This window comes from Pavona decussata, unplaced genomic scaffold (assembly GCF_977016875.1).
Source record: "Pavona decussata unplaced genomic scaffold, jaPavDecu1.1 SCAFFOLD_21, whole genome shotgun sequence".
Classification (NCBI taxonomy): Eukaryota; Metazoa; Cnidaria; class Anthozoa; order Scleractinia; family Agariciidae; genus Pavona; species Pavona decussata.
This window is the reverse complement of record NW_028145444.1, coordinates 438759-463430: the sequence shown is the minus strand read 5'-3', so window position 1 is coordinate 463430 and position 24672 is coordinate 438759. Positions and strand designations below refer to the sequence as shown.

General features: G+C 37.6%; 2 protein-coding genes and 2 long non-coding RNA genes across 4 annotated transcripts in view; 1 reads left to right on the top strand and 3 right to left on the bottom strand.

Moving 5' to 3' along the window:
• The window catches only part of LOC146486060 (uncharacterized), a 65067-nt gene extending 41971 nt beyond the window's left edge, over nucleotides 1–23096 (bottom strand). Inside the window, exon 1 of the long non-coding RNA XR_014859764.1 lies at nucleotides 22275–23096. This is a non-coding gene — a long non-coding RNA (uncharacterized LOC146486060). The remainder of the gene's footprint in view (nucleotides 1–22274) is intronic.
• LOC146486059 (apoptosis inhibitor 5-like) lies at nucleotides 15–23951 on the top strand. Its single transcript, XM_085097892.1, has 14 exons — nucleotides 15–209; nucleotides 339–500; nucleotides 2764–2863; nucleotides 3076–3141; nucleotides 3285–3442; nucleotides 8501–8635; nucleotides 8862–8927; nucleotides 9631–9822; nucleotides 10601–10723; nucleotides 11481–11539; nucleotides 11790–11940; nucleotides 13070–13129; nucleotides 13241–13305; nucleotides 23103–23951. Exons 1-14 carry the CDS (start codon nucleotides 141–143, stop codon nucleotides 23332–23334), a joined length of 1638 nt encoding a protein of 545 aa, XP_084954018.1. The 5' UTR covers nucleotides 15–140; the 3' UTR covers nucleotides 23335–23951.
• Nucleotides 1590–2427, bottom strand: LOC146486062 (uncharacterized). The gene is made up of 2 exons (XR_014859313.1): nucleotides 2258–2427; nucleotides 1590–1902 (listed from the first exon to the last, which is right to left on the bottom strand). It is a non-coding gene; the product is annotated as an uncharacterized LOC146486062 (long non-coding RNA).
• Nucleotides 13768–16581, bottom strand: LOC146486061 (uncharacterized). Its single transcript, XM_085097902.1, has one exon. It carries the CDS (start codon nucleotides 16569–16571, stop codon nucleotides 15066–15068), a length of 1506 nt encoding a protein of 501 aa, XP_084954028.1. The 5' UTR covers nucleotides 16572–16581; the 3' UTR covers nucleotides 13768–15065.
• Nucleotides 23952–24672: the final 721 nt, after the last annotated feature.

The window sequence follows — 24672 nt, the reverse complement described above, 5'->3', positions numbered from 1 at the left end:
CGCGGCTCGGCGAAGCCAAAAGCGCGGCTTCCAAGCACGACCGACCGCCACCGAGCACAGACTTCGAATTTTAGACGCTTTTTATTGTGCAAAACTACTTAATTATCTGTTTTCCTTCCCATTTGGCACTGCGTCTCAGTATGTCAGGTGTTGAAGAGCTGTACAAGCAGTTTGGAATCCTTGCAGATGCCAAAGAAAAAGCAGGAGAGGTGAGAACGTTTTCCAACATGGCGTCCTTTTTGCACCTTTCACGTGGACGTCAAAACGCGAATTTCTTGACATAATTACATTACAATTCAAACTTAACGGCTGCTATTTTTAAACTCTTGTTTTTACAGCACGAGAATGCTTTTTTGTTGATTCTGGCCGCTGTGAAGAGTTCACAAGCAGAGAAGAGGCTTGCCTCTCAATTCATCACGAGATTCTTCAAGTTCTTTCCAAAATTGCAAGAAAATGCCATTGACGCTATGTTGGATTTATGCGAGGACGAGGATAATATGGTAAAAGTCTAAGAGTGTAAAACCTTCTTATAATGTTTACACTCATCCTCGGTATACTTGTCTGGTATGAATATTTTAATAAGGCCACAACATTTCCAAGGTTTCAGTAATTGTTGCATTTCCTAGTCCCGGAGTTCCAGCGTACTGTTTGTTAGGACCCGCTCAGTGATCAAGCAAACTTGGTTGAACCTATCTGGAGCTGAAGCTGTTGTCAGCATGGCTCTGGGGGCTGCTTTAGGACACTTGAACTTCCATGCCATGTCAAGGCACAGCACCAGAGGAGGAATGTTCTTAACTAGAATATTTTTCCTGCAACCATAATTTTTTGCAGATGTTACAAGGATTCCATCATAAGCTTTATTTAAAAACCCGGTACTCCAAAAATCAGCAAAATTGCAAAGACAAATTCATTCATTAGAAATTCTCTTTCAGAGGGCCGTGGTAATAATAACCCTACACAAAGTAGAATCTTATCTCATCAAGCCTACAGAAATAAATGTTTTATGATAACAAAAGCTACTATTTGTCAAAATCAAATAATATTTTTGGAAGTGAAGACCTAAAAGGTAAGTGAGTTAATATTTTCTTTACTGCATGTGCTAGATCATTCCACAAAACATCCTCAGGATAACTAAAGATTGGTTAGCAGCCTCAGTCGACGGATTAGGGATAAATATGTTATTAGAGCTACATACCTCTTAAAGGGGCAGTGTCACCTATTTTTAGTGTCACTATAAAGGTGAAAAACGTATTTGTTTCAATAGAATCGTTAAAATAATGGTGAAGTTTTGTTTACAATAACACTACTAGTGCACAGAAAGTACCATTTATCATGTTTGGCTGCGGATGGCTTGGATGGAATTGGATTGCAACTTGAAAAAATTGGCCAACTTGTTCAAGTTCTTCCTGTGTATTTTAGAAAAGTCACTAAAAACTGATATAGTTTTATCGTGCGAGGAGAAAAACCTTAGTATTTTCTTCTCGTAGTTGACAGAGCGATTTCATGAAAAAAAAAACAGGTTCTTTGTCATAAAATTTGAGCAGTTTTGACCAAAATACGGCAAAATCGCTGTGACAGTGCCCCTTAACTCATTCTCTTCACAGCAAAAACAGGCGTATTTTGACCACATTCCTATTTTATTTAATATTTCGAAAACTATTTACAGGAGAGTAAAAAGTTATACATCATTTTAATCAGCAATGATGAGGCTTTACAGGGAAAAAAAGTTTGTCTCCAAAGGAGCTCACAATGTTTCACAAAAAAAATATAATTATCATAAATCAGCATCATTTATGCAAACAATTTTCACAAAATACATAAAATATGACCAAGAGGTCTGGTTGCAAAGAAAAGTAAAAAAAGAAAATGTTCCTTGATGTATTGGCTACAATTCCTCCAAATCTGGTGGAGAAAGAACAAAAACAAAATAAATTACAAATTTTTATTGATAACCATCTAATCAAATAAAAATCTACGTTTCCATAGCAACGGAATGCATTTTTAGACTTCAGCGTCACACACACGCTACATCGTATCTTATTACCCTGATGCCCAAAACGAAAATTCTAACCAAAATTACCGAGCTATTGACTCCCAAATGTTAACTCAGTGTAAAACTAAGATCTTCTGATGAAGAAAGCAAGAATTCAAGCGTAGCGAGCGGCTACAAATCATATTTTCCCGCAAATTCAAGAACATATGTTCTGTTGCGTGTGAACTGCGTGGCGTCGTATGTAAAAGTTTCGTGCTCGCTTACCTCTCATTTTCGCCTTCATCGGTGAGAAGCCGATCTAATTCACTTTCCTTATCACTTGACATGCCTTCTGGACCGCTATCTCCTTCGTAGTCAAAATCTGTGTCTTCTTCTGGGCTGATTTCCTCAACATACGCTCTGTTCGAAGACGACGCCATCACGCTTATAGTTAATTATGCAAATAAACATTCGGTACGCAAAATTTATTCAACTGATCGTGATAAAACTCGGCCAGTGATTGGATAATTTTGTAGACTTCCTATTTGCCAAATATGGCATCAACCGGATGTAACGCCAATTTTCTACGAATTTTCGCGCTATCGATCGTAGACGCTCGATAGATTACAGGGTGTGAAGGGAATGAGTTAAAGTTGTGTCAGTATACATTGGATGTTAATTTGAACAGTGTTTTGGGGTCCCTTAGGGTAAAGACCATTCCTAACTTTGTGCAAGTTTAGCTTATAAACCTGACAGGCTTTTCTGTACTTCTTTTCTGTATGTCTTATCAGATTCGACGACAAGCAATAAAAGGCCTACCAGATCTCTGTAAGGATACGCCAGAACATCTTCCGAGAATTGCTGATGTACTGACACAACTTCTGCAATCAGGTATTCTCTCTTTGTAATATCAAAAGGCTGTCTCTGTTATTGGGACCACTACATCTAGAAGATTGAAATTTGAATAATACATACTTGTCAGCACATGCCATGCTCAAAATTTCCTTCCCATATTTCTTTCTGTCTTCCTTGTGATGTTAGTCTTTATTTCTACACTAGAAATTTCATAGCTACTCACATGGTTTGTTGCTTTTCTCCTTCAGAGGATCCCGCTGAACTAACTATCGTCAAAAATGCACTCACGTCACTGTTTAAAATGGAGCCAAAAGGTATATCTTAAAATGTTCTTAAGGCAAGAATTTAAGCAGTGTTTATGGTGAAAACTTTTAATAATTACATGTATTGTTCTGAGAAATCTCTTGTTTGCAAGTTGACTTGTGTTGTTTCTTCACTCATTTTGTGATTTGACCAGGAACCATTGGAGGGCTATTTTCACAAATTCTCAGTGGCGAGGAAGTTTCCAGAGAAAGTGCTATCAAGTTTTTAAGCAGTGTTGTGGAAGAATATGGCAAGGCAGTGTTGCATCCCTCACATGAAACAGAGGAATACCTCGTTGAGGAGATTAAAAAGGTAATTATGAGATTTTATTTGTGACCCTATTTGGGAAAAGCAGGCTTAACGAAAATAGCGTTGAAGCGTTTTTTCGTTGTAATGCATTTTCAACGCATTGAAAATGCGTTGAAGAGCATTTCCATTGCGTTTTGAAACATTGGCAATGTTCTTCAACAGAACTAAAATGCGTTGCAAGTCCATTTTCAAATGATTTGAAAACATTGTCAATGCGTTTTCAAACATTGACAACGCGTTGAATAAAACAGCCGGTCGTTTGAAATCATTCATAGAACCAATGCTATTTGTTGTTATTAAATCTTTACATGAACCGTCTAGCACGTGCGCAAGCAACTCTAGCATGTACGTGTCGATTTGAATTTGAGCAGAAACATCAAATTCATGGAGTTTTCCTGTAATTTTGCAGAGAACGCAGCTAAGCGTAGCGAAACTATGGCTGCTGTTACTTAATACCTTTTTGGCTTCTGTTCTTACGGTGCTGAACGAAATTGTAGCGGTAAAAAGACTGCTACATGCGTGTGTTTCAAATGACATTCGATTTGAACAATCGACCGAGTCTCAAATTTCACTGCATTCAAATTAACCATTCCTTTGTGAAAAACTTTAATATTATTGTAGGTGTTATGCTTTATTGTTTATCGTTTTGACAAGAGATATTGTGTACGTGTATATACATTTACTGTGCAGTGTAGGATTTTCACAGCTTATCACAGTTTGCAGTTCATTGACTCCTTTAAAAAAACATGAATGAATGGATGTGTTTTCACGACGCCGGATATCTCGCTTAACATTCCTGAGGGTGTTTTGTTTACCGACTTCGTTAAGCGACTTAAAGTTGATGGGTGTTTTCACGAGTAAGATTATATTTCATTCTAGTAATTTGAGGAGATCACGCGCTCGAATAAATCAATTTGAATAATATGGCGGGAGATGCAGACGGCGCTCGCTAGTTCGTCCTTCTTCTCTCTGTGTTTATGCGCTTGCTTTATAACAGAGGGAACCGATTTCATCAAAGTTTGAGATTGCTATTAGTTAGAGCTAGGAGAAGAAGAGTAGAGGCGTATTTTTTGCAATTGCAGAGGAAGATATGCCGCAGAAGGAAAATTGCATGGGTTTTTTAGAGGCCGCAATTCTGGTTCGAACATATGGTTTTAAACCAGTACGCCGATAATATTTGGCGAGAACATTTTCGAATCTCTAGACATACGCTCCAATTCGTTTGCAATTCGGTTGGACCGCATCTCTTACGGCAAGATACAAACAGGCGTGTTCTTTTTACGATTTGACGAGCTTATCAGATAAATGACCGCAAGCTCCTTCTCATTGGCGGAAATTAATTGCCGAGTCGCTTAAGCTACCTGGTTTGGTGGCTTAAATTTAATGACAATTGCATTGAAGTTTGCCAACTCGCTTAATTTTATGCGAGTTGGAAAAGCAACTGTTTTCACGAGATTTCCGGTTGTCACTCGCTAAGCGACTTGAAAAATCGCTCGTGAAAACACACCCAATGGCACATGGATAACAAAGGAATGTCAACATCTCGCACGCGCGATCTGCTGATACTGAATAAATTTTGTTCTGCGGCCCTCCTAAAATTGCTTTTAGACTAGTGCAGATTAAACCCTTTTGCAGTCAAGTTATCAAAACGGTCAGTTCGCTAACCATTGCAATAAAACACCATAAAAATAAAAGGCGAAAAACGAGCCATAACATGTGGCACGAACTTGTCTGCCTCAGTGTCTGCTTCGTTATGTTTGTATAAAATCACCAGGGAAAATAAATAAATTTTCAGTAAACTGTTCGATTTCATTGGCTTTGAAAAAAAAAGCTTCAAAAAGTCTTTGAAATGCTTCAAGCTGTTCACGATTAGATGCAACCTATGGTATAGCAATTTTGATCGTTCTTAAATCATCATCCCAAGTCACGTACACCACGCATTCGACGAAGATTTATCAACGTAGCCTTGCCTCGTCGCTCTTGGTAAAAGATTGCATTTCAGGAAATGTCACTCCTATTTAGTATTAATTATTAAGTATTTATGATGATGCCTTCACTTGCTACTCATGACAGAAAAATTATTGAACTAATCAATGACAAGATTGCAGGCAAACCGTCAAACAAATCACGCCGTAACCAATATTTTCTTTTTCTGCGTGTTTATTTCTGGCGGATATCGGCTGTTGCTTTGCTAAAGTTTTAATGTAAGTCGCAGCAAATTGCTCTTTATTAATTAAACAAAATCAATTTCCCTCAGATGCAGAATTTTGATGTTCAATTGAATTTGGTGATTGTGAACAAAGCGCTGTTGGTTGTGTTGACAATGTGTTTAGCTTTGTTACAACGGGGCGCCGAACGTTCTTTGTTTTCAACGTTTTGTGCAGCATTTGGATCAAACGTTAGAAAAAGTTGCCAACACGTTGAGAAACATTTTCATCCATTCTTAAGCATTTGTCTAACATTGTCAACGTTTTTACAATGGACGGAATAACATTACAAATGCGTTGAGAACCATTATCAACGTGTTGTAATGCATTATCAACGCATTTAAAATTCATTGAAAATGCATTAAAACGCTATTTTCGTTAAGCCCGGTTTTCCCAAATAGGGTCACATTTTGTACCACTCCAAACTAAGCTACATTGTACCTTGTCATGTTGCTTCTTGGGAGACAAAACATGCAATTTCAATCACTAAAGCAACAATTTTGGCATAAATTTGCCTAAGTTGTGGGGAAGCTATTACTTTTTTCAAACAGCGGTTAGTTTCTTAAAGAAACTGTAGTGCTGCAATGGTGAGGGATTGGAAATTAATATTTAGTTTTAACAACAGAGTTGATAAGGTAATTTGGCCAATGTAAAGAGATTTGAGTGATTAGAGTGCTGATGTTTTGAGTGTTAGCACTTCATCATAGCGAATCCAGTTTGCTCGATGTGCTCTGACAAAGGGCTAACTTTATGGTGGCCAAATTACCGTATCAATTCTGTTGATAAAAGCAAATATATATTTTATATATTTTTTGAGAGGGTTTGCAACCAAAAAGTTTATTTTTTGTTCATGGTTATGCAATCATATTGTCTTCCAAAGCACAAAATAAAACAACTATTGATAATCTACTCAACTGTACAATGAAGCAATACTCAGTGGTGGTATAACTGAATGGGGTTGTTTGTCATTTCCATAAATTTTTATGCATTCCTAAACAAAATAATTTCAATAGATGGTGGACGTAAACTTTACCATTTTGTTCTTGTTGATTTGGTTGAGTTGATTTTTGCCATGAAATAACAGGTGTTTTAACAGGTGTTTCAGTAAGTTTGGTTGTAGTTGGCCACCAGTGATACTATAGGTGGGTGTGGATTCCCCCCTCGAGGATCTGGAGGGAATGCTCCCCAAGAATATGTGAAATCTGAGAGTTCAGAAATACAATTTTTAGCATTCCAGGCAAAACATTGAGTGATGTTATGTATGCTCATATATGTAAGAATGGTTCACAATCTTTGTTGCATTAATAATGTTGCCAAAGTTTTGTTTCTTTTTTATGTCCTATACTTAGTAAGTACTAGTGGCAGTGAGAGGTAGTGTAGGCTGCGGTACACTTCTGCTAGCTGGCTTCTAATGGAAAAACCTACATAGGTGTTAAATAAATACTGGATATTTGGCTGATACCCTGGTTTCTGGCACATTTTACAATGTTTTGTGTATTATGTTAAAACTTAGCTTAGGCCTGTACATTTTGCAATTGCACTTACGTGTACATGTACAGTGCATTGCATAATGACTACACCTGTTGTATGCTTTCTTGTAAATTACTCAATCATGTTCTTTATCTAGGCTTATGGCAAGTGGTGTTTTTCTTTCCACAAGGCTGTGATTGGTGATGAGAATCTCTCGGCTAATAAAATGAAAGGCGCAGTGTACACTTGTACCATGCTGTCCTGTTCATGGTGTTTAAACCCTTTTTACATCTGAGGTCACAGCCTTGCCTTGCAATGTTCAACATATTTTTAGTAGTAGTAGTAGTTTATTCCCCATTTTATCAACTAAGATGACGTGTCCCATTCATTCAACACTGAGCTAGTTTCCTATGCAGGGTTGCAGTAACAAGGCTGCTACCTAAATTTTTTGCAGCAGCACTTAACACATCTCTTGTTGGGCTCCTAACTCCTTGGGCTTTGGCCTTGTTGGCTCCTTGAAATTTTCTTAGGCAACAGCTTTGAGTAATTAAAGAACCTCAAATGTCACCTATTTTTAGCATCACTTTGATTAGCCAAAAAACATATTTGCATAGATGGAAATGTTAAAATAATGTTTCAGTTTTGTTAACAATAACCCTACTAATGCACAGAAACTAGTATTAATTATCTTTCACTGCAGATGGCTAGGATGGAAATGGATTGCAGCTTGAAAAAATTGTGAATTTCTTCAAGTTTGTCCAGTGTTTTTTTGGAGAAATCACCAAAAACCTTTTAATCACTTAATATTTGTCTCCTGGTGCACTAAGAGCAACTTCGTATCAGAGAAAAGGTTCTTTATGAAATATTTGCATAGTCTTGACTAAAATACAGCTAAATCTCCGTGACAGTGCCCCCTTTAAGACGGTGCCTACAAATACAGAGGTATTTTACGCAGTTTATTACTATGCGGGGAAAGCAGATCTTAGCAAGGGTTATTGGAATGCCAAAAGAAAATTGGGGGTAACAACACATTTTGTTTTAGAGATAATTAAAGATGAATAAATTATTCTAACAAGTGCCAAAATACCAACCAATGTATGGCATTTTTTAATCAAATTGAAGCTTTATTATCTCTGAAAGATGTATGGTTACCCCAATTTTCTTTTTAAATACCAAGAGGACTTGCTAAGTTCTGCTTTCTCCGCATAGTTTTAAACCGTGCAAAAATATCCCTGTATTAGTAAGCACCACCCATGCCATAGGAAAACTGAATATCTCGAGATGCGCAGAATGTATGGACAATAATAAAAGTAGGCACATCCTTAAGTGTCTGTTTATCAAAGTAATGTTGTTGTGTTCCCAAGCTGTTGATGTTTTGTTGTAGGCCATGGCAGATGTCACTGGGGAAGAGTTTCGCACCTTTATGGCCATCCTCTCCTCTCTAAAAGTAATGGCTACTGCCCATCAGGAACTTGCAGACATTGTAGCAGAACAAGCTGAACTAAACCAGCCTTTCCAGGTATATTTTTTTATCACTGGAAACTAAATACATTTAACTTCAGTTGATGATTTTAAAAGATAACATGTTGTCGCTGAAAGGTCATGTTTTATATCGCTACCGTTTTATCTAAAAAGATTTTAAAAGAGAAAATAGTTTTGCAATATTTTGATATTTTGTGTGACACACTGTTCTGATTTGTCAGTGACTCTTTTTGCCGTGGCATTTTTTCTGTTGACTTTTACAGCCCACTGATGCTGATGTAGTGGAGAGATTCCTTTCTTGTGCAAGACAAGCAATTCCATACTTTGTGGTAAGATTATACACCCTAAGCATTGATCAGACAACTTTTAAAGGCAGGCAGTCAGCGATGAATTTCCAGGGATCAATAGAGGTGGATCTGTCCAAAGTTTTAAAACCATTCAAATGATCAGGTCACACAGTCATTCTTCTCAGTTTTTGGCCTGAGACTACTGTCTTGTTTTGAACAGTGGCTGATTGCTGTTACTTTACAATTTAGCATGTTTATTTATGGTGAAAAAGTGACCTTATCTGTTGGATTTTACTGTGTCAAAGATTACGAGACTGTTGTTCGTTGAACAAGCCATGAAAATATGTAAAGAATTTTGTCTGCTCTCTCATTGATGACAATGAGAGTAAGGACAGTAGGGAGAAAAACTGGGCAACTTGAGAGCAAAAAAAAAACAAAACAAGAAAAACCGACCAGAAACTCCTCAGAAATCTGCTACGCTCCCCCACACTTAAACACGCTACCACAGTGCGGTGCTCTGCACATGCGCTAACCTCCAAGAACTGCTGACTGTCCGATGAATGCCAGCTTTTCTTTGTTGTTTACTTAGTTAAATTGCATTTAACTGCATGAAACTTTGTTCAACTGTCAGTGGAATGGGATTCAGCTATCTTTAGCTGCAGCAACTTGTGGTCTCCCCAAGGGAATAGGAAAACTTTATAGGAGAAAGTAGATTTTGATCTTGTTTTGTTTGGTTTCATGGCAGAAAGGAGCATCAGCGCAAACTTTTTTTACCTACCTTGTGGAGAGTGTTCTTCCAAAGTTAAATGAGTTGGTTGCTTCAGACGGAGATGATATCAAGCTTGAGATGTTGAAATTGTGTGCAGAAATGTCACCTCATGGTCTGACAGATGACAATATAAATGCAGCCATTGAACCCATCTACAACTTGTTGCTGGTGAGATTTATGGCATTTTGAACAAACCCATCATTCAGCCTGTAGCCAAGTCCAAAAACAATTAAGTTATGTGTCATGCACAATGACCTTCCAGTGCTCAGTTTTAGAGCAAAGTACAACCTGTACCCAAACCTACATGTATTTATGGAGAAATGTAAGAATTCAAAATGTCTTGGATAGAACAAAAGCTGTACCCACTATGAGACCCCACAGTGTAAGTGCAAAGTGACTGAGGTTTATACTTAAGGTTTATATATACTTGAATTATCTTCACTGACCATTCTACTTTATGGAAAGACTTTGCTAGCCTTTGCAATTCCCAACTGAACACATGAATGCACATGACAAGTGCTGTACAGTGTAGATATTGTATCAATCATTTTTAGGTCAGTCTCACCCCTGTAGAAACAACGTAAAACATTTTACAATTCTCCACCAGGGGCCCAAGACTTGGAATTCCCTACCTTACGACCTTATATTTATCAGTTCACCTAATATTACCATTGTCAAGCAATCTCTCAAACAATACCTTATCGTTCAACGAGCTGAATATTTTAATATAAACTTGCCCACTAAATCCATGCTTTAACTTGAAACGTGTTATGAATGATGAGGAAGCCTAATTTCATAAGATTCTGTAGTTTCTTAAGGCTTCCTTGCCAATTTAACTCAGGTAAGAGCTATGTACTTTGTCTGTATTACTCTTTCCTGTAACTTGTCCTTGGCAATCAAATAAAGAGATAAATAAATCCTAACTTCATTGTGTTTTTCTTCTCAGGAATACATGCCTCTGCCACCAGGAGAGGAAGAAGAGAAAAGTTCTGAAGAAAATGCTGAACCAAAACTTCAGTTTTCCTATGTAGAATGTCTTATTTTTGCATTTCACCAACTTGCTAAAAAGGTAATCAATGTGTATGGCACTCTGCCTATTTTCATAACCGATGTTTTCCCTGTAGATAGGTGGTTTTTATTAGTTTTGTTGTTGATGTCTACTACTGGAAAATTTGCATGATCCATTAATGATAATAATCTAACATAACCGAAAGTATACCAATACGTTACCAATACTTGTTCAACACTTGGTAAGTATGTTGGCAGAGTCTCGGACGATACTGGGATAATCTACTTGTTAAATAGAGGTGAGTACATTGACGTAGACAAGGCAAATGAAACTTGCAAATTCATTTTAAAGCCACTAGCCACTACCTATGTTACAGTACCATCACAATGATACATCATCAATAGATCACTGATAGATAACCAGTAGGCCACTGATAGATCATCAACACTATCAGCTGATACATCAATGCTAAAAAGTAAGAAATCAACCAAGTAGCGGTTGAGTCTCGATAGAGTAACGACTGACATATATTTGTGGTAATCCCGCAATGCCACACTCTAGACAAAACCCTTTATATGCATGAGTGTCCACTTAGGAGAGATGTCAGCCTATGGGATATATGACCCTTAACTGCATACTTGTGAACAGTTTGTTCTTGAGCTATTGGAAACTGTTATTTTCACATTATTTTTCCAGTCACACTATTCTGTATTTTCCTCGCAAAGAATAACACAAAAACAAACCCAACTTGCAAGTCAAAAACACCAGAAAACTAATGTTATTTATATTGAAGTGTACTTATTATTTTAATTTTCAGAAGCCAGAATTTTTGACTGATACAACTGCAGCGGAGCGTCTAAAGGATTTCCGACTTAGGTACAGAATTATTTGTAAGCAAAGTTGTAGCAGGTTTTTATTGCTCAAACCACCTGTCATGACCCTTACTTGAGTGATTATAGTATTCTACCATACAGGTATTTCACTCAAGTTTGTGACTTCCTGTAAAAATGATGTGTTTGTGATTTCAACTTTGCCTAGTAGCTACAGTTGTACATGCATCTTGTTTGTAGGCTGCCATCAGTTTTGTTTCTTGTTTACTATGGTTGTTATTTATATTTTACTTCAGGCTTCAGTACTTTGCTCAAGGTTGTCAAGTGTACATAAAACAGCTGAGGTTGTCGCTCCAAGGCAAGACAGGTCCTGCCCTTCAAGAAGACGAGAATAAAATTAAAATTGTAGCCCTTAGGACAACATCTAATATCAATGCTCTGATTAAGGTACATAAATTATGATGCAGTGTAAGGTGCTACAAGTTAAAGTTCTTTGTTTAAGTACAATCGGCACTCTTAATCCCCACGGAATCAACAAATATTAAATTCCTTTGACTAATTTATTCTTGTTTTCCACATTACATTGCTCTCACTAATAGCGTAGCTCCACCGCTCACTATTATAAACCACATACAACCCACAATTGCCTGATGCGCTCTGACGAAGGGTTTACACTTGAAACATCATCTCTCAAATCTCTTCATGGTGTCCAAACTGCCATATTAACTCTGTTTCAGATAAAACCAAAAATTCATAAGTACTTTTCAGACTTACTCACACCTTAAGAGTACGTCTCATATAAATTCTGTAATATTCATCATTTGTTCGTTTTGGAGGATTCTTTTCATTGTTTAAAAGCAAGAGACAACTGCAGAAGGGGACCCCACTCCTTCTTCAACCACCATCCCTCCCCCCCACCTGCCACAGAAAAAGCGAAAAAAGGAATTTGTTCAGAGAAACCATATAAACTTTATGACAAAGACATGTCTATTTTGCTGTCAAACTAAGAAAATTATGAACACTAAGAATAAATTATTATTTCTTAAATGTTTATTGGTCTGTGATCAATCAGAGGCAAAATTAAACCACAAGAAAAAAACAGAAAAATAATTCCTGTTACAACTTGCGGGTTGTGTTTTGTTTTTTGTTTTTTTGTTTGTTTTTTTCCATTTTGCGCCTGAGTGGTTTTATTTCCTAATGTAACAAACTTCCAGAAATATTTCTAGTACAGTGTTCACGGTTTTCTTAGTGTCATAGTAAAATGAATTGATTATTAGCAAATTCTTGTAGCAGCACAATTTATAATTAGCACTTCCTTAGTACCTGCTTTATATAATAAAACATGATAAAAGTCACAAATTTGTAAACATCCTTGAACTGATTATGGATACTGAAGTATCCGAAACATGTTGTCCAAACTGAAACATTGTGTTCTTTTTGAAATGTTTAAATTAATTATGACATGTTAGGCTTTCAACAATGTTCTCCACAGGATCATGGGGTTATGGGGTTTGTTTCATGTGGTGTCTTTCTAATTTTTGCACTTGTTTGGTGCACATCTCTTGGTCTTTTTCAGGACTTGTTTCACAATCCACCCTCTTTTAAGAGTTCTATCACGTTGTCATGGAAGCCTCCGGTAAGATCAATTTTTTAACACAATATTCAAATCACCTCAATAGTCACCCCTAATACAGTGCACTTGGAAAAGGAACTTTAGTTACATAAGTTTTGTTTTGAAATTTTGTAGGCAAAGACCCCATCATCCACATCTGTATCAACAAAAGAGGAAAAAAACACACTTGTTGATGAGAAGTAAGTTTGTTGAGTTTGTGTGTGAATAAAATAGCAAAGGTAGCTTTCATCCACACAACCAGACACCCCCCAACTTACCAGATGAAGGAGCTATGTTGGAGGTAAATCAATCAAGCAGTCAGTCAGTCGGTCAGTCAGTCAATCATTTTATCAATCAATCAATCAATCAATCAGTAAATTAGTCAGGCAATCAATCAATCAATCAATCAGTCAGTGAGTCAATCAAGCAATCAATCAGTCAGTCAATCAAGCAATCAATCAAACAATCAGTCAGTCAGTCATTCAATCATTTTGTCAATCAATCAGTAAATTAGTCAGGCAATCAATCAGTCAGTAAGTGAATCAATCAGTCAGTCAGTCAATCAAGCAATCAATCAACCAATCAGTTAGTCAGTCAGTCAGTCAGTCAGTCAGTCAGTCAGTCAGTCAGTCAGTCAGTCAATCAATCATTCAGTCAGTCAATCAACCAACCAATCAATATCATTTATTTATACACAGCATATAAATTAACAGCAGCTTACAGAATTGACGTGGACCTGTACCTAAGTAATTAAAGCTATTTACATTGTAAAAAGTAAGAACAATATAATAATAAACTAATACTAATAATTGTTGTCAATCATTAATAAATTAACTCATTTCTGCTCCGTCAGTTTAAGTAAGGTTAAAAAGAAACATTGTTCTTGAAAGTGTTTCTTGACTAGCCTCTCTTAAAACTGCTGTTGTCACTGTTTAAAAGTAATTTGCCTAATAAAATAATTTACAAGACAAAGGTACGCCTGCTAAAGGCAACGGGTTTTCCTATCATTTTTTTTTGAGGTTGCTAGAGTGCAAGTTTGTTGCCACCCATTTATGTTCAAAGAAATACGCTACTAAAAGCAGCGTTTTTGGCAAATGCCATTATCAGAGTTAAAACAGAAACGCTATCTCCATCAAACTTAAGTGGCAATTATCATTTTTAATTCTGAAGAGAAAACCGCTCAATTAGGTTACTGCTAACATCGCAAAAGAGCCACACAATCTAAAATAAACTCTCTGAAGCACCCTTAGCTTCTCCTTAACACAATTTTCAAAGTCAAAATTATCTAAATGCAGTTGTACCGCTCATACATACACACATACCGACTTCCCAAAAAGCAAGGAAAAACCACAACAGTGATAAGCAGAATATCGTTAATATATTACCACTGGATCAATCAGGTTGTGTTTGAGTTAATTGAAACATGCAGCGCTTTTCAGCCACAATACAAATTTAAAGATGACAAAAAGGAAAGAGTCAAAAATTCGAATAAAAATATTTGAGATAATTTAAAATAAATGCAATGTGCTTAAGAAGTCAATGTAAAAGCTATATATGAGTTATTCAAAATCATGTTCTCAAAGTATCATTACTAGCCAATGGCAAGACTATATTGACAAATAATCAAATATGATTGGATAATACCGTTGAAGAGCAATTTTATCCCAACAACCAATGACTCGCAAACAACGGTGATTGGCAAAGCAACTAGTCACATCATCTGCCGAATTCGACCGAAATTTCCGTGCTCCGTAACGTTCTGGTTAAACCAAACACAACCTGTTTGATTCAGTGTATACGCTATCGTGCTTGCAAAAAGAATTTAATATTTCCGTTTTCATTCATCCGGTCAGGCATTCATAGGATAAGCAACAAGTTTCAATTTTTAGACTGATGATTGCACCAAACGTTTCAATAAAATTATGGTTGCCATACCTTATGAACGAGTTCTCGACACTTTTTAGACGTTTTCGTTCTCGGAATTGGAAGAGTTCTTGGAAGATAGCGATCCGGAAGAAGAATCGATGATTTCTTGACTATCTCTGAAAGTTCCATTGCACATTGTTTCTGTCATTTTCCTGCGGATGTCTGTCAGTCTTTCCTGAAAAGGCTGCTTCTCCAAATTGAAATTCAGTTTTTCGACGATTTCCAACCCCTCTTGCGCAATTTTTTCAGCCTCGGGGAATTTTTCGATGCGGTAGTACAAATCCACTGTTGCTTTCATTTGTTGGATCTTCGCTCCTTTCGACACTACCATCTTGCTGTAATCTTCATTTTGCAAGGTATCCAGACTTTCCCCGGCTTCTACGAGGCTGCTTTTGTCGATTAATTCGTTCCTTGATGCACTTGTCTCACACTGAAGATTTATGTTAGCCTTTTTGGCAATGGCAAAGTGCAGTTTACCAACATATACTTGCTTGGGATCCAGTCGAACACATACATCGACACATTGCTGCATAAGCTCTTTGGCTTCACTCATGGCAGGCTCTTTCTTCGAGCCAATAGCAGCAAAATCTCGTTTGTAGCATCCTCCCTCGTACAGCAGGATCGCGACAGGAAGACAAGATGATGGGAAGCCAGACACATATTTGCTTGCAAGCTGCAAGCACTTCTCCGTCTTGCCAAGCATAATTTTCTTTCTTCGGTAGAGCCCAGCGAAGTAGCAGTTACGCAGCACTTCAAGAAGTCGCCGAACCGAGCCACTTATCTGTGCAATGTCCTTCACCGCGTCGTTTAACATGTCCTCTGACGGTTCCAGCTCTTTCTGATAATTCAGCGCCACGCTTTTCTCGAGTAAAATTATGCTTTTCAGGATCGGGTCACCGGGGGCTTGGTCCAAAAGTTGTTGGGTAGCACGATAAAACTCATCCCATCGGCCATTATCGCGTAAAGGGTGCAACACCAAACTGCAAGAGTGGAATTTCTGAAGCCCTCGATAAAAACTGTCCGAGCCATCAACTTCAAGGGCAAGCTCGTTCAGCGTCGTGTCTCGTGTGCCCTCATCCAATGCAGCTGAACTTTCGGTGGAGCACCGCGAATCACGTCGCTGTCTCTTCATCCGTTTGTGGTCGTTCTTTTTCTTCCTAATATATTCGCTCACTTCATGAACATGCTTATCATCCTTTCTTTTTCCCCGTTTATAATTCTGGCGATGTTGCTGCTTGTTCACGTTCGGAGTCGACTCCCATGTCGCCGCCACACCGTCGTCATTTGTTGAAGATCTTTCGCACAAACATTGAGCGCAATGATCGTGACTTTGTTGTGTTTCATCGTCCAGTCGTGTTGCCTCGCTCAAAACAACAACAAATGTGGTACTCGCTGCAGATTCGTTCTGGTTCACAACGTGGTTGTCTCCAACGATCACCGTCCCAGAGTTGTTCGACACATTCACAACATACTGATATGAACAACCCGCTGTTGTTGGCAAGCCTTCCGTGATGTTGTTTGTTCCACTCTGGTTTGCCATTTTCGCAGGATTTACGCACTTGCTTGCTTACGGCTTCGTAGAAAAAAGAAAGCCTTCAGCAACTCCAGGGAAAATGAAGAATAGGGCTGACTGTAACGCTGTTTGTCGCTTCTTTCTTCGCAGGAGCTGACTCGGATATATTTTGGCGTTTTTGTCTTCAGCTTGTTGCACACAAATGTCGAACGTTGTGTTTCGTGTCGTAATAATATTGAAAATGAAAATGAAACCAAAACACAGACATCACGTGACGGAAGAAGGCAGTTGTTGAGTGACATGTCTTCTGGGTTTTCTTATTTTATTTTTTTGTTTTGTTTTTTGTTTTTGTTTTTTTTTTTTTTGTTTTACTGATAAAGAATATAGGAATCCTGTTTTTTGATACACGTCGCATGTAAAAATGAAATGTCGTGACCAAAACCCGCATATAGCGTGACATAAGCTAAACGCCGGCCATGCGTGACTATTGTGATTTCCTCTCACCTTCCTTCCGCTTATTTGACGGGGTTGTAGTACTATCACATCTGCAGTGCTCGTATCTTTACTTGATCTTAGGCTTATTCATTTTCGCCTCCGATGGTTTTCTATGTTCATTAACCGTTATTTTGAGCTTGTTTGGTTTGAATACTGCAGTATTTACCGAATCGTGTGGTACAAATAATCACCACCTAAGTTGCCAAGTGGGAGACCGCGGGTTCGAACCCTGACCAGGGCGCAGGTGTTGAAAGCCCGATCAAGCTAATCCTGGATTAACCAGGGGCAGCTTTGTAATAACAGCCGAATTCAATGGGATTTGCCGAGTTCTGGGAAACAGGTAGAACAAATAGCTCTAAACAATTTATTTGTACATTCCACAAACGAATGAAACTCTTGAAGATTGTTCCTTCAAGGAAACTTGTTTAATGATGTATGAAGATATGGCTTGTGTTTTGTACATTTTCTCTTTTGCTCGAAATGTTGTTACAGCAAACGGTCAAAGACCATTTCCGCTTTTTTTTTTCTGTCACGTGACTTATGGATCATTACGTCAACATTGTTTTGAAAGCAGTGAAGAATTACGAGCAAGAAGATTTTGTTGTTTTTGTTTTTAACCCCTCTAGTTAGTTCTGCGCAGAGTTTTGATGTTGGTGATAGACGTGGTCTTTCCGACGACTCCTTGAAAGTTAGTTTCCCCGGAGTATGGCAAATCTAACGCGTGAAAACGAAAACACATCTTTAAATGAACGTGTCCCAGCCACATCGCCGAGCGACTTGCTTTCCTCGCCTTCCTCCAGGTCGGAGTTTGTTGTGAATATAAAAGACAATTCTGGGACAGTGGTAGTTGGAGACAACAATGTAATAAATGTGTCTTCTCCTGCGCCAAGCAGCACCACTGGGCTTGCATCCTGTAACAAGAACCCAGCAAAAGGAAGCACTCCCACTGTTTACTTGGAATCCATATTGAAGTATTTCGCAGTCCGGAAGAGTCGTCATAAGCCACATCATCGTCAATACGTTTGCGAAAAAAGGAAGTTTTGCCCTGGGACAGCGACTGAAAATCCAAGGAATAAACAAAGTAAGCGGAAGCGGATTAAAAGACAGCGATGCAACTCAGCACATTCCACTTCAAGCTCGGGTGACGATTGGAGAGACCCAACTCTAAACGAACGGCCTTTGGAGAATAACAGTTCCAACTTTCAGCGAGCACTGGAGGTTTACCACAGTTGTATAACTCCATTACATCCACTGTTGTATAATGGCAGATGGGCTGAGTTTGAAAACCGTGCTCAAGAACTATTGCATTTAAAAACCGACGGTGATGTTGCTCGTGAAATCATCATTTTGCTGGAGAAAAGTGTCGTGTTGAGTTTAAAGAGAGATTTGCAGCAATCGGAAGACACGGTATATCGTGCGGTGGAGAAGATTGAACAGAGTAGCGGTCCAATTCGACTTCTGCTCGAAGTTCTGTCAAATTGTTACCTCGCCACGCTGTACCGAAGAAGGAAATTGCTTGGAAAGACAGAGAAGTGCTTGAAGACCGCTCGGAAGATTGCGTCTGGCTTCCCTCCTTGCCTACCTGTTGTGTTCTTGCTCTACGAAGAAGGAAGTTTATACAAAGAGACTACTTCGTTGTTGCTGGGTTCGAGACCTAAGGACCCCGCTGCAGTGGAAGCCAAGAAGCTGTTTCAGAGTTGCATTGATTTGTGTCTTTATTTAGATCGTAACCAAATATATGTGCGCAAGCAACATCTCGCGGTATCCAAACTGGCCAGCATCAGTTTTCATTGCGAGACAAGTTTATCCAGAAGCAACAGCGTTAGCCAGAAGATGGTCGAGGAAGGTCGAAAAAGTCTGGAAACTCTTCAAACTGAACATTATAGCAGCAAAGAAACAAGAGGAACAAAAATCCAGCGACTGATTGCTAAGGTGGACTTGTTTTACAAATTGGCAAAGTTCCGTGAAAGTCAAACTGTTGCTGAGGAAGCATTAGAAATGGCCGAAACGTTAGAATACAATCTGGATGTGATGCGACTTCAAGGAAGGCTGGCAGACATCCGAAGAAGGATCGCTGAATCAGCCAGCGCTGAAGCGTTCAGAGCGATTCCTGCAATCATTGATTCATGCTCTGGTACATCCAAAAACAACACGCCATATTCTTCCGAGTACGATGGCAATGATTGGCTTTCGACATGTCTACCAAATGCGTGTTCCAAGCTTGACAGTCTCAGTTCTCTGTAATCCGCAAAAATCGTTTTCTGTCAGCAAAATAAGGGCAGTTGAATTGTAATGGGTGCAAATGTTTGTTCTTATCTTCTCAGAATGTTGGACTTAACGAAACCCAACAGTTTGATTTAAATTAACCTTGTTCAGGAAGTGTATAGTTTGCATTCAATTTACATACAAAGTGATGCGTGACCCGTGACTTGGTCTCATACATGTACTCGATTTGAATTTCAAATTACCCCAGGCGAATGAGAAGTAGTGTTAGTTGATGTTGATAACGATAATGAAATTGATAACAATAAAAAGATTCAGAATAACGTTTTCGGCAAACGGCGGAAATGATCCAGTGCGTGACCTTATTTATGTGACCACAATTGTCGCTCGCTGTTTTCAGACTCTCGGTAAAATTGTGTGGTTTTGCTCTATTCTGCGTGCTCAATTTTTTTTTCAAGAATACATCAACGCGAATCTTACGTTTGCCGCCGCGGTTTGCCGGAAACGCGATTGTAAAAATTCTTTTAATAGCTTCCCTCGCACCATTGTCGCATGAAGTTTTGTCCGTAGTTCCAGGTTATCAAGAATCTGTTGATAGATCGTGATATTGGTTGTTGGGTTGCGGGGCATATTCATGAAAGTGACTTCTGTATATGAAAATTCATACATTTCTCTCAGAACCTCTTCGGGTATATTACGAATTCACAATTTGACCAGCCACCAGTTGGCTTGATAGCTCAATTGGTAGAGCACTGCACCGGCATCGCAGAGGTATTGTGTTCGAATCCCGTTCAAACTGCGATGATCATTCACTTACTCATTTGGGCCTTATTCAGTTGATCTTCTTGTAGTCATGGCCTTTGCTGTGATCTCCCTCCCTCTCTTTTCTCGGTAACATTCATACTGAAATCAGCAACAATTAGTTTGCAAATTTAGAACCTTCTTGATGAACACCACCATACAGGAAAACACTGCTCAGTACATTTTAAAGTACTCGTCTGCAATATATAATTAAATACAGTGTTCTACTGCCGGAAGTAGACCGATACAAAAATGTGGTTTTAGTGCGACTTGATTTCTTGGGCTCTTATCCAAATCGGCGAGTGGACTTCGCAACTACAACAGACATTGGAGAATAAAGAGAGAGATACTTTGTGAATTTCAAAATAATGTAAATAAATGGGAACACTTCGATCACAGATCGGCTGCAGTCTTAAACAGTTTAAGACGCGGATCACAGTCTTGATCTAAGTAACATCTTAGATGAACGCAGTAGCTGCTACCTTTGCAATTCGTAATAACGGTTTTACTTACATTATTTTAGAATTTTGATAATTATGAATAGAATTTAGTAGTTGGTATGTTAGTGAGTTATCATTAATTCGTTTTTTGTTTTTATTTTGTTTTTATTTTTTAAGATTGTATTTTAGAAAGTAAGGTGTCCCCTATTAGCAGTGGGAATCCCCTCTGCTAGACTGTTGCTTGACACGTTAATAAAATCATTATTATTATTATTATTATTATTATTATTATTATTATTATTATTATTATTATTATTATTATTATTATTATTATTATTAATAATAATACGGCCAAGCTGGACTTTCCTAGACTGCTATAGAAACTTTATTATGGGTTGATTGAGAGGTTTCTGATTTTTTTTCATTTTAGAGTATGATTGGAAACACTGTGACTGGGCATTTATTTAGAATATTCTTTTTATGAGGGTTTATATATTTTTATTACATCAGTGGAAATTGTTCTTTTATCTTCTGAACCAAACCAATATAAATTAGCTGTTATATATGAGATGTTGATTTTTTACAATTTTATGACAGCAAACTGTAAAATCACTCAGGTTTTAATAGAATCAAACTGTATTTAGTAGATTTTATTCTTGTAAATAATAAACTTATCATTATTATTTTATTTATGTATTAAAAACCTATTTGCAATTCATTTCGATTAAAAAAAAGATAATATTTTCATTATTATTATTGTTATTATTATTATTATTATTATTATTATAATTTTTATTAGTGGAATAATAAAAATGAAAATAATTCTTTATTAAAATATTCCACACAAATTGCTATTTACAAGTTAAAAGTATATAAAAAAGAGCTATTAAAAAAAACTATTCACAATTCATTTCGATTAAAAAGAAAGATAATATTTTCAAGCAATAATGTTTTTGTAAAGAAAACGAAAAAAAAAAACAGATGTCATGAAGTTTTTTTTAAAAAAATTAAATTCGGCATTTTAAAATCAGTTCCACTTGATAAAAAGAAAAGAAAAAAAATAAACAAAATAAGCATCTCTCAAATGGCCCCTTCTGCAGTTTCAATGTCAATGTCCGCGTTCTTGATGTCACGTTGAATTCTTCTCCTTCTTAGAACCTCTAAGACAGACGAGTGCGGATCTTAACAGTGCGAATGAAATTCGGCATCTGATCCATGACATGGTTTTGGCATATTGCTCCCCTTTCTTGATAGTGGAATAATAATATTAGTGGAATAATAATAATAATAACAATAATAATAAATAATCATAATAATCTCTTTATTAACATATTCCAATCAAATTGTTATTCACAAGTTTCAAGTAGAATAAAGAACTATTAAAACCTATTTACAATTCATTTTGATTAAAAAAGAAACTACTTTCAAGCACAATTTTTTTTAAAGAAAAAAAAACAAATGTCAAAGTTACAATGCTATTCTTATTTGTAATAAAAATCATATGATCACATTCTGACTAAAAAATATTTGGAAATAAAAATAAGATCCTTAAGAAAAACAACTGTTATTAAAATATGTGCGGATAATATTCGGTCATTGGAAAAAAATCGGTAGGTTTAATAATAAAAATAATAATAATAATAATAATAATAATAATTTTTTTAATAATAATAATAATAATAATAATAATAATAATAATAATCTTTATTAAAATATTCCATACAAATTGCTATTTACAAGTCAAAAGTATACAAAAAGAGCTATTAAAAACCTATTCTCGGTTTTCACGTGACGTCACCAAATTCTAGAATTCAAAACAGGGAGGCCTACAAAATTTTTACCTTCATTCAAGGAAAGATTACCTAGAAATATGTCTGTTCACAATTTCTTAGTTCGATGTCGTGCTTCCTTTTGAAAATAGAACAGTTTCAATTTCCGAGTTTCCATCGTTCGTGACATCAGGAGGATGGCCGTGACAGAGCTTTTCCGTATCTTAAAAATGACTCTTCGGGTGATTTTCATCATTCTAAACAATTTGAGTTTGAGGAGAAATGTTGATCTAAACATTCAAAAATTCACAAGGGCAAACAAACCTCTTTTCTGGCAAAAGTGAACTCCAGATGTTTTTTCGTATTTCCGGCCGCCATGTTTGTGCCCCTCAGAGGGACACAAACATGGCGTCTCCATACTAAGCTCTATAAATTTATGTGGAACATTTTGTCAAATAACTCGAGGACGGAATGCCGCACAGACCTGACACTTGGACAGATGCCTTATTTATTTATCCTCTATACCATGTCAATTTCTTGACTTCATTCATGGAATGGCTTCGATTTTGTTTTTAAATGGCGTGACAATTCATGTCGATTAAAAAAAGATAATATTTTCAAGCGAAATTTCAGTAATAATTTTTTTTAATTATTAGATTGCGAAAAAAAAACTGAGACTACTTTCAAGCATAATGTTTTTGTAAAGAAAAAAAATAATAATAACAATGATAATAATGATGATGAAAAACAACAACAACAACAACTGGTGCGAAGCGTGTTTACATCCTTGCAGCGCCTGATTATTTTCTCTTTCTGTTTTTATTTCCCAGGCGAAAACGAGCCGGAATCACACCAATAAAGTTCGATCTTCCTCCCGAGACGAAATCACCGAAGAAGTCCAAGTCAAACACGATCACCGTGTATACGCCGCCCGGACGGCGCACGGGGGCGTCCAACGGCGTTGTTAAAGGACAAAGCATGCCCGAAGGAAGCAGAGGTCGCGGAGGATTTCGAGGACGAAATCGCGGTCGCGGCCGGGGCTGGAGAGGAGGACGATTTTAGATTTAAATCTCTAACGATTCGTGCACGTCGAACTTCTGAAAGGGTTTTAAGCAAGTCTTGGGCCATGTTCAGCGGCCTGGTATTTGCGATTCTTGGGGTTGCGTTATTTATGCAGTAGTCCTCAGTGAGAGTTGGTACGCGACACTATTTCCAAACGTTTTCTGTAAAATGTTTTTATGCGCCATCAAGAGCAAGTCCTCCAAAAGAAGGTCAACAGATATTGTCTTTTTAACTGTAAATTCTTAATATTTCCTGTTTTTTAGCTATGAATGGCTGGCTAATATTGTACAAGGCGACGACTCTATAAAATTACCATAAAATGCGCGCGACCTTCAAACACCGCATTGATATCACTGTAAGTCATTTTTAAGTTCTCACTCTTGAACATGAACGAAAGGGTCCCAGACTTCTTAGCGTACTGAACAAGCCCCGGGTCATTTGGCCGTTGTACGGAGTGGACTGAAGTTTTGGCTTTTGCTTTGAAGGTAACATTGTCCTTCTAGACTAGGGAAAGCGATGTTGCCCTTATCTTTTAAAACTAAGAATTTTTTTTTTAATCTCGGCTTTGTTTTCCCGTCCAGTCCTTCGGCAATATGATAATAAAATGGCTGTTCATATTTGTTGCAGTTGGCTTCTTTTTTGTTGGGTTACTGATCGGAATTGGCAAAAAGCAGAGACTATTTCTGACTATTCCTTCTCTCCTTGCTGGAGCTACCTCGATCCGGGCCGTGGAACGTTAACTGTTTAAAGTTTGAGAGGGGTTTGTGTGTTTGGCGTGAGGAGGGGGGGGGGGGGGGATGTTGTCTATCACATTGTTGTCATGGAAGCTTTCTCACTTACTCGTCTGCAGTCGTCTCTCTTGTCTTTAAGAAGAGGGCGCGCGCTTAGACATTAGTCTCAATCAAAATCCTGTTAAAAATAATGAGTAAAGAGATTGGAAGATAATTCCTCGGGTCTGTTAGGTTTGTTGGAATAAGGTAACTCTTGAATAGTGCAGGAACCACTTGCACAAACAGCAGCAAAGTGAAGCCGGATCTTTGTGTAGATCAGGATCAGCAATGTTGAATAAAACGTAAAATTAAATGCAAGGCTGATCGGACAGCTAAAATAATTTTATTGCCCAATATTTCGGTTAGACAATACTAACCTTCAGTGGCGGCAAAAAGTAAAGTGAGGCGGCGAAGTGAAGCTAAGTGAGTGGGGCGGCAAAAAGCTAAGCTAAAAGACTTAGCTTTTTGCCGCCGCTGAAGCAGGTTAGTATTGTCTAACCGAAATATTGGGCAATAAAATTATTTTAGCTGTCCGATCAGCCTTGCATTTAATTTTACTGTTGGAAGA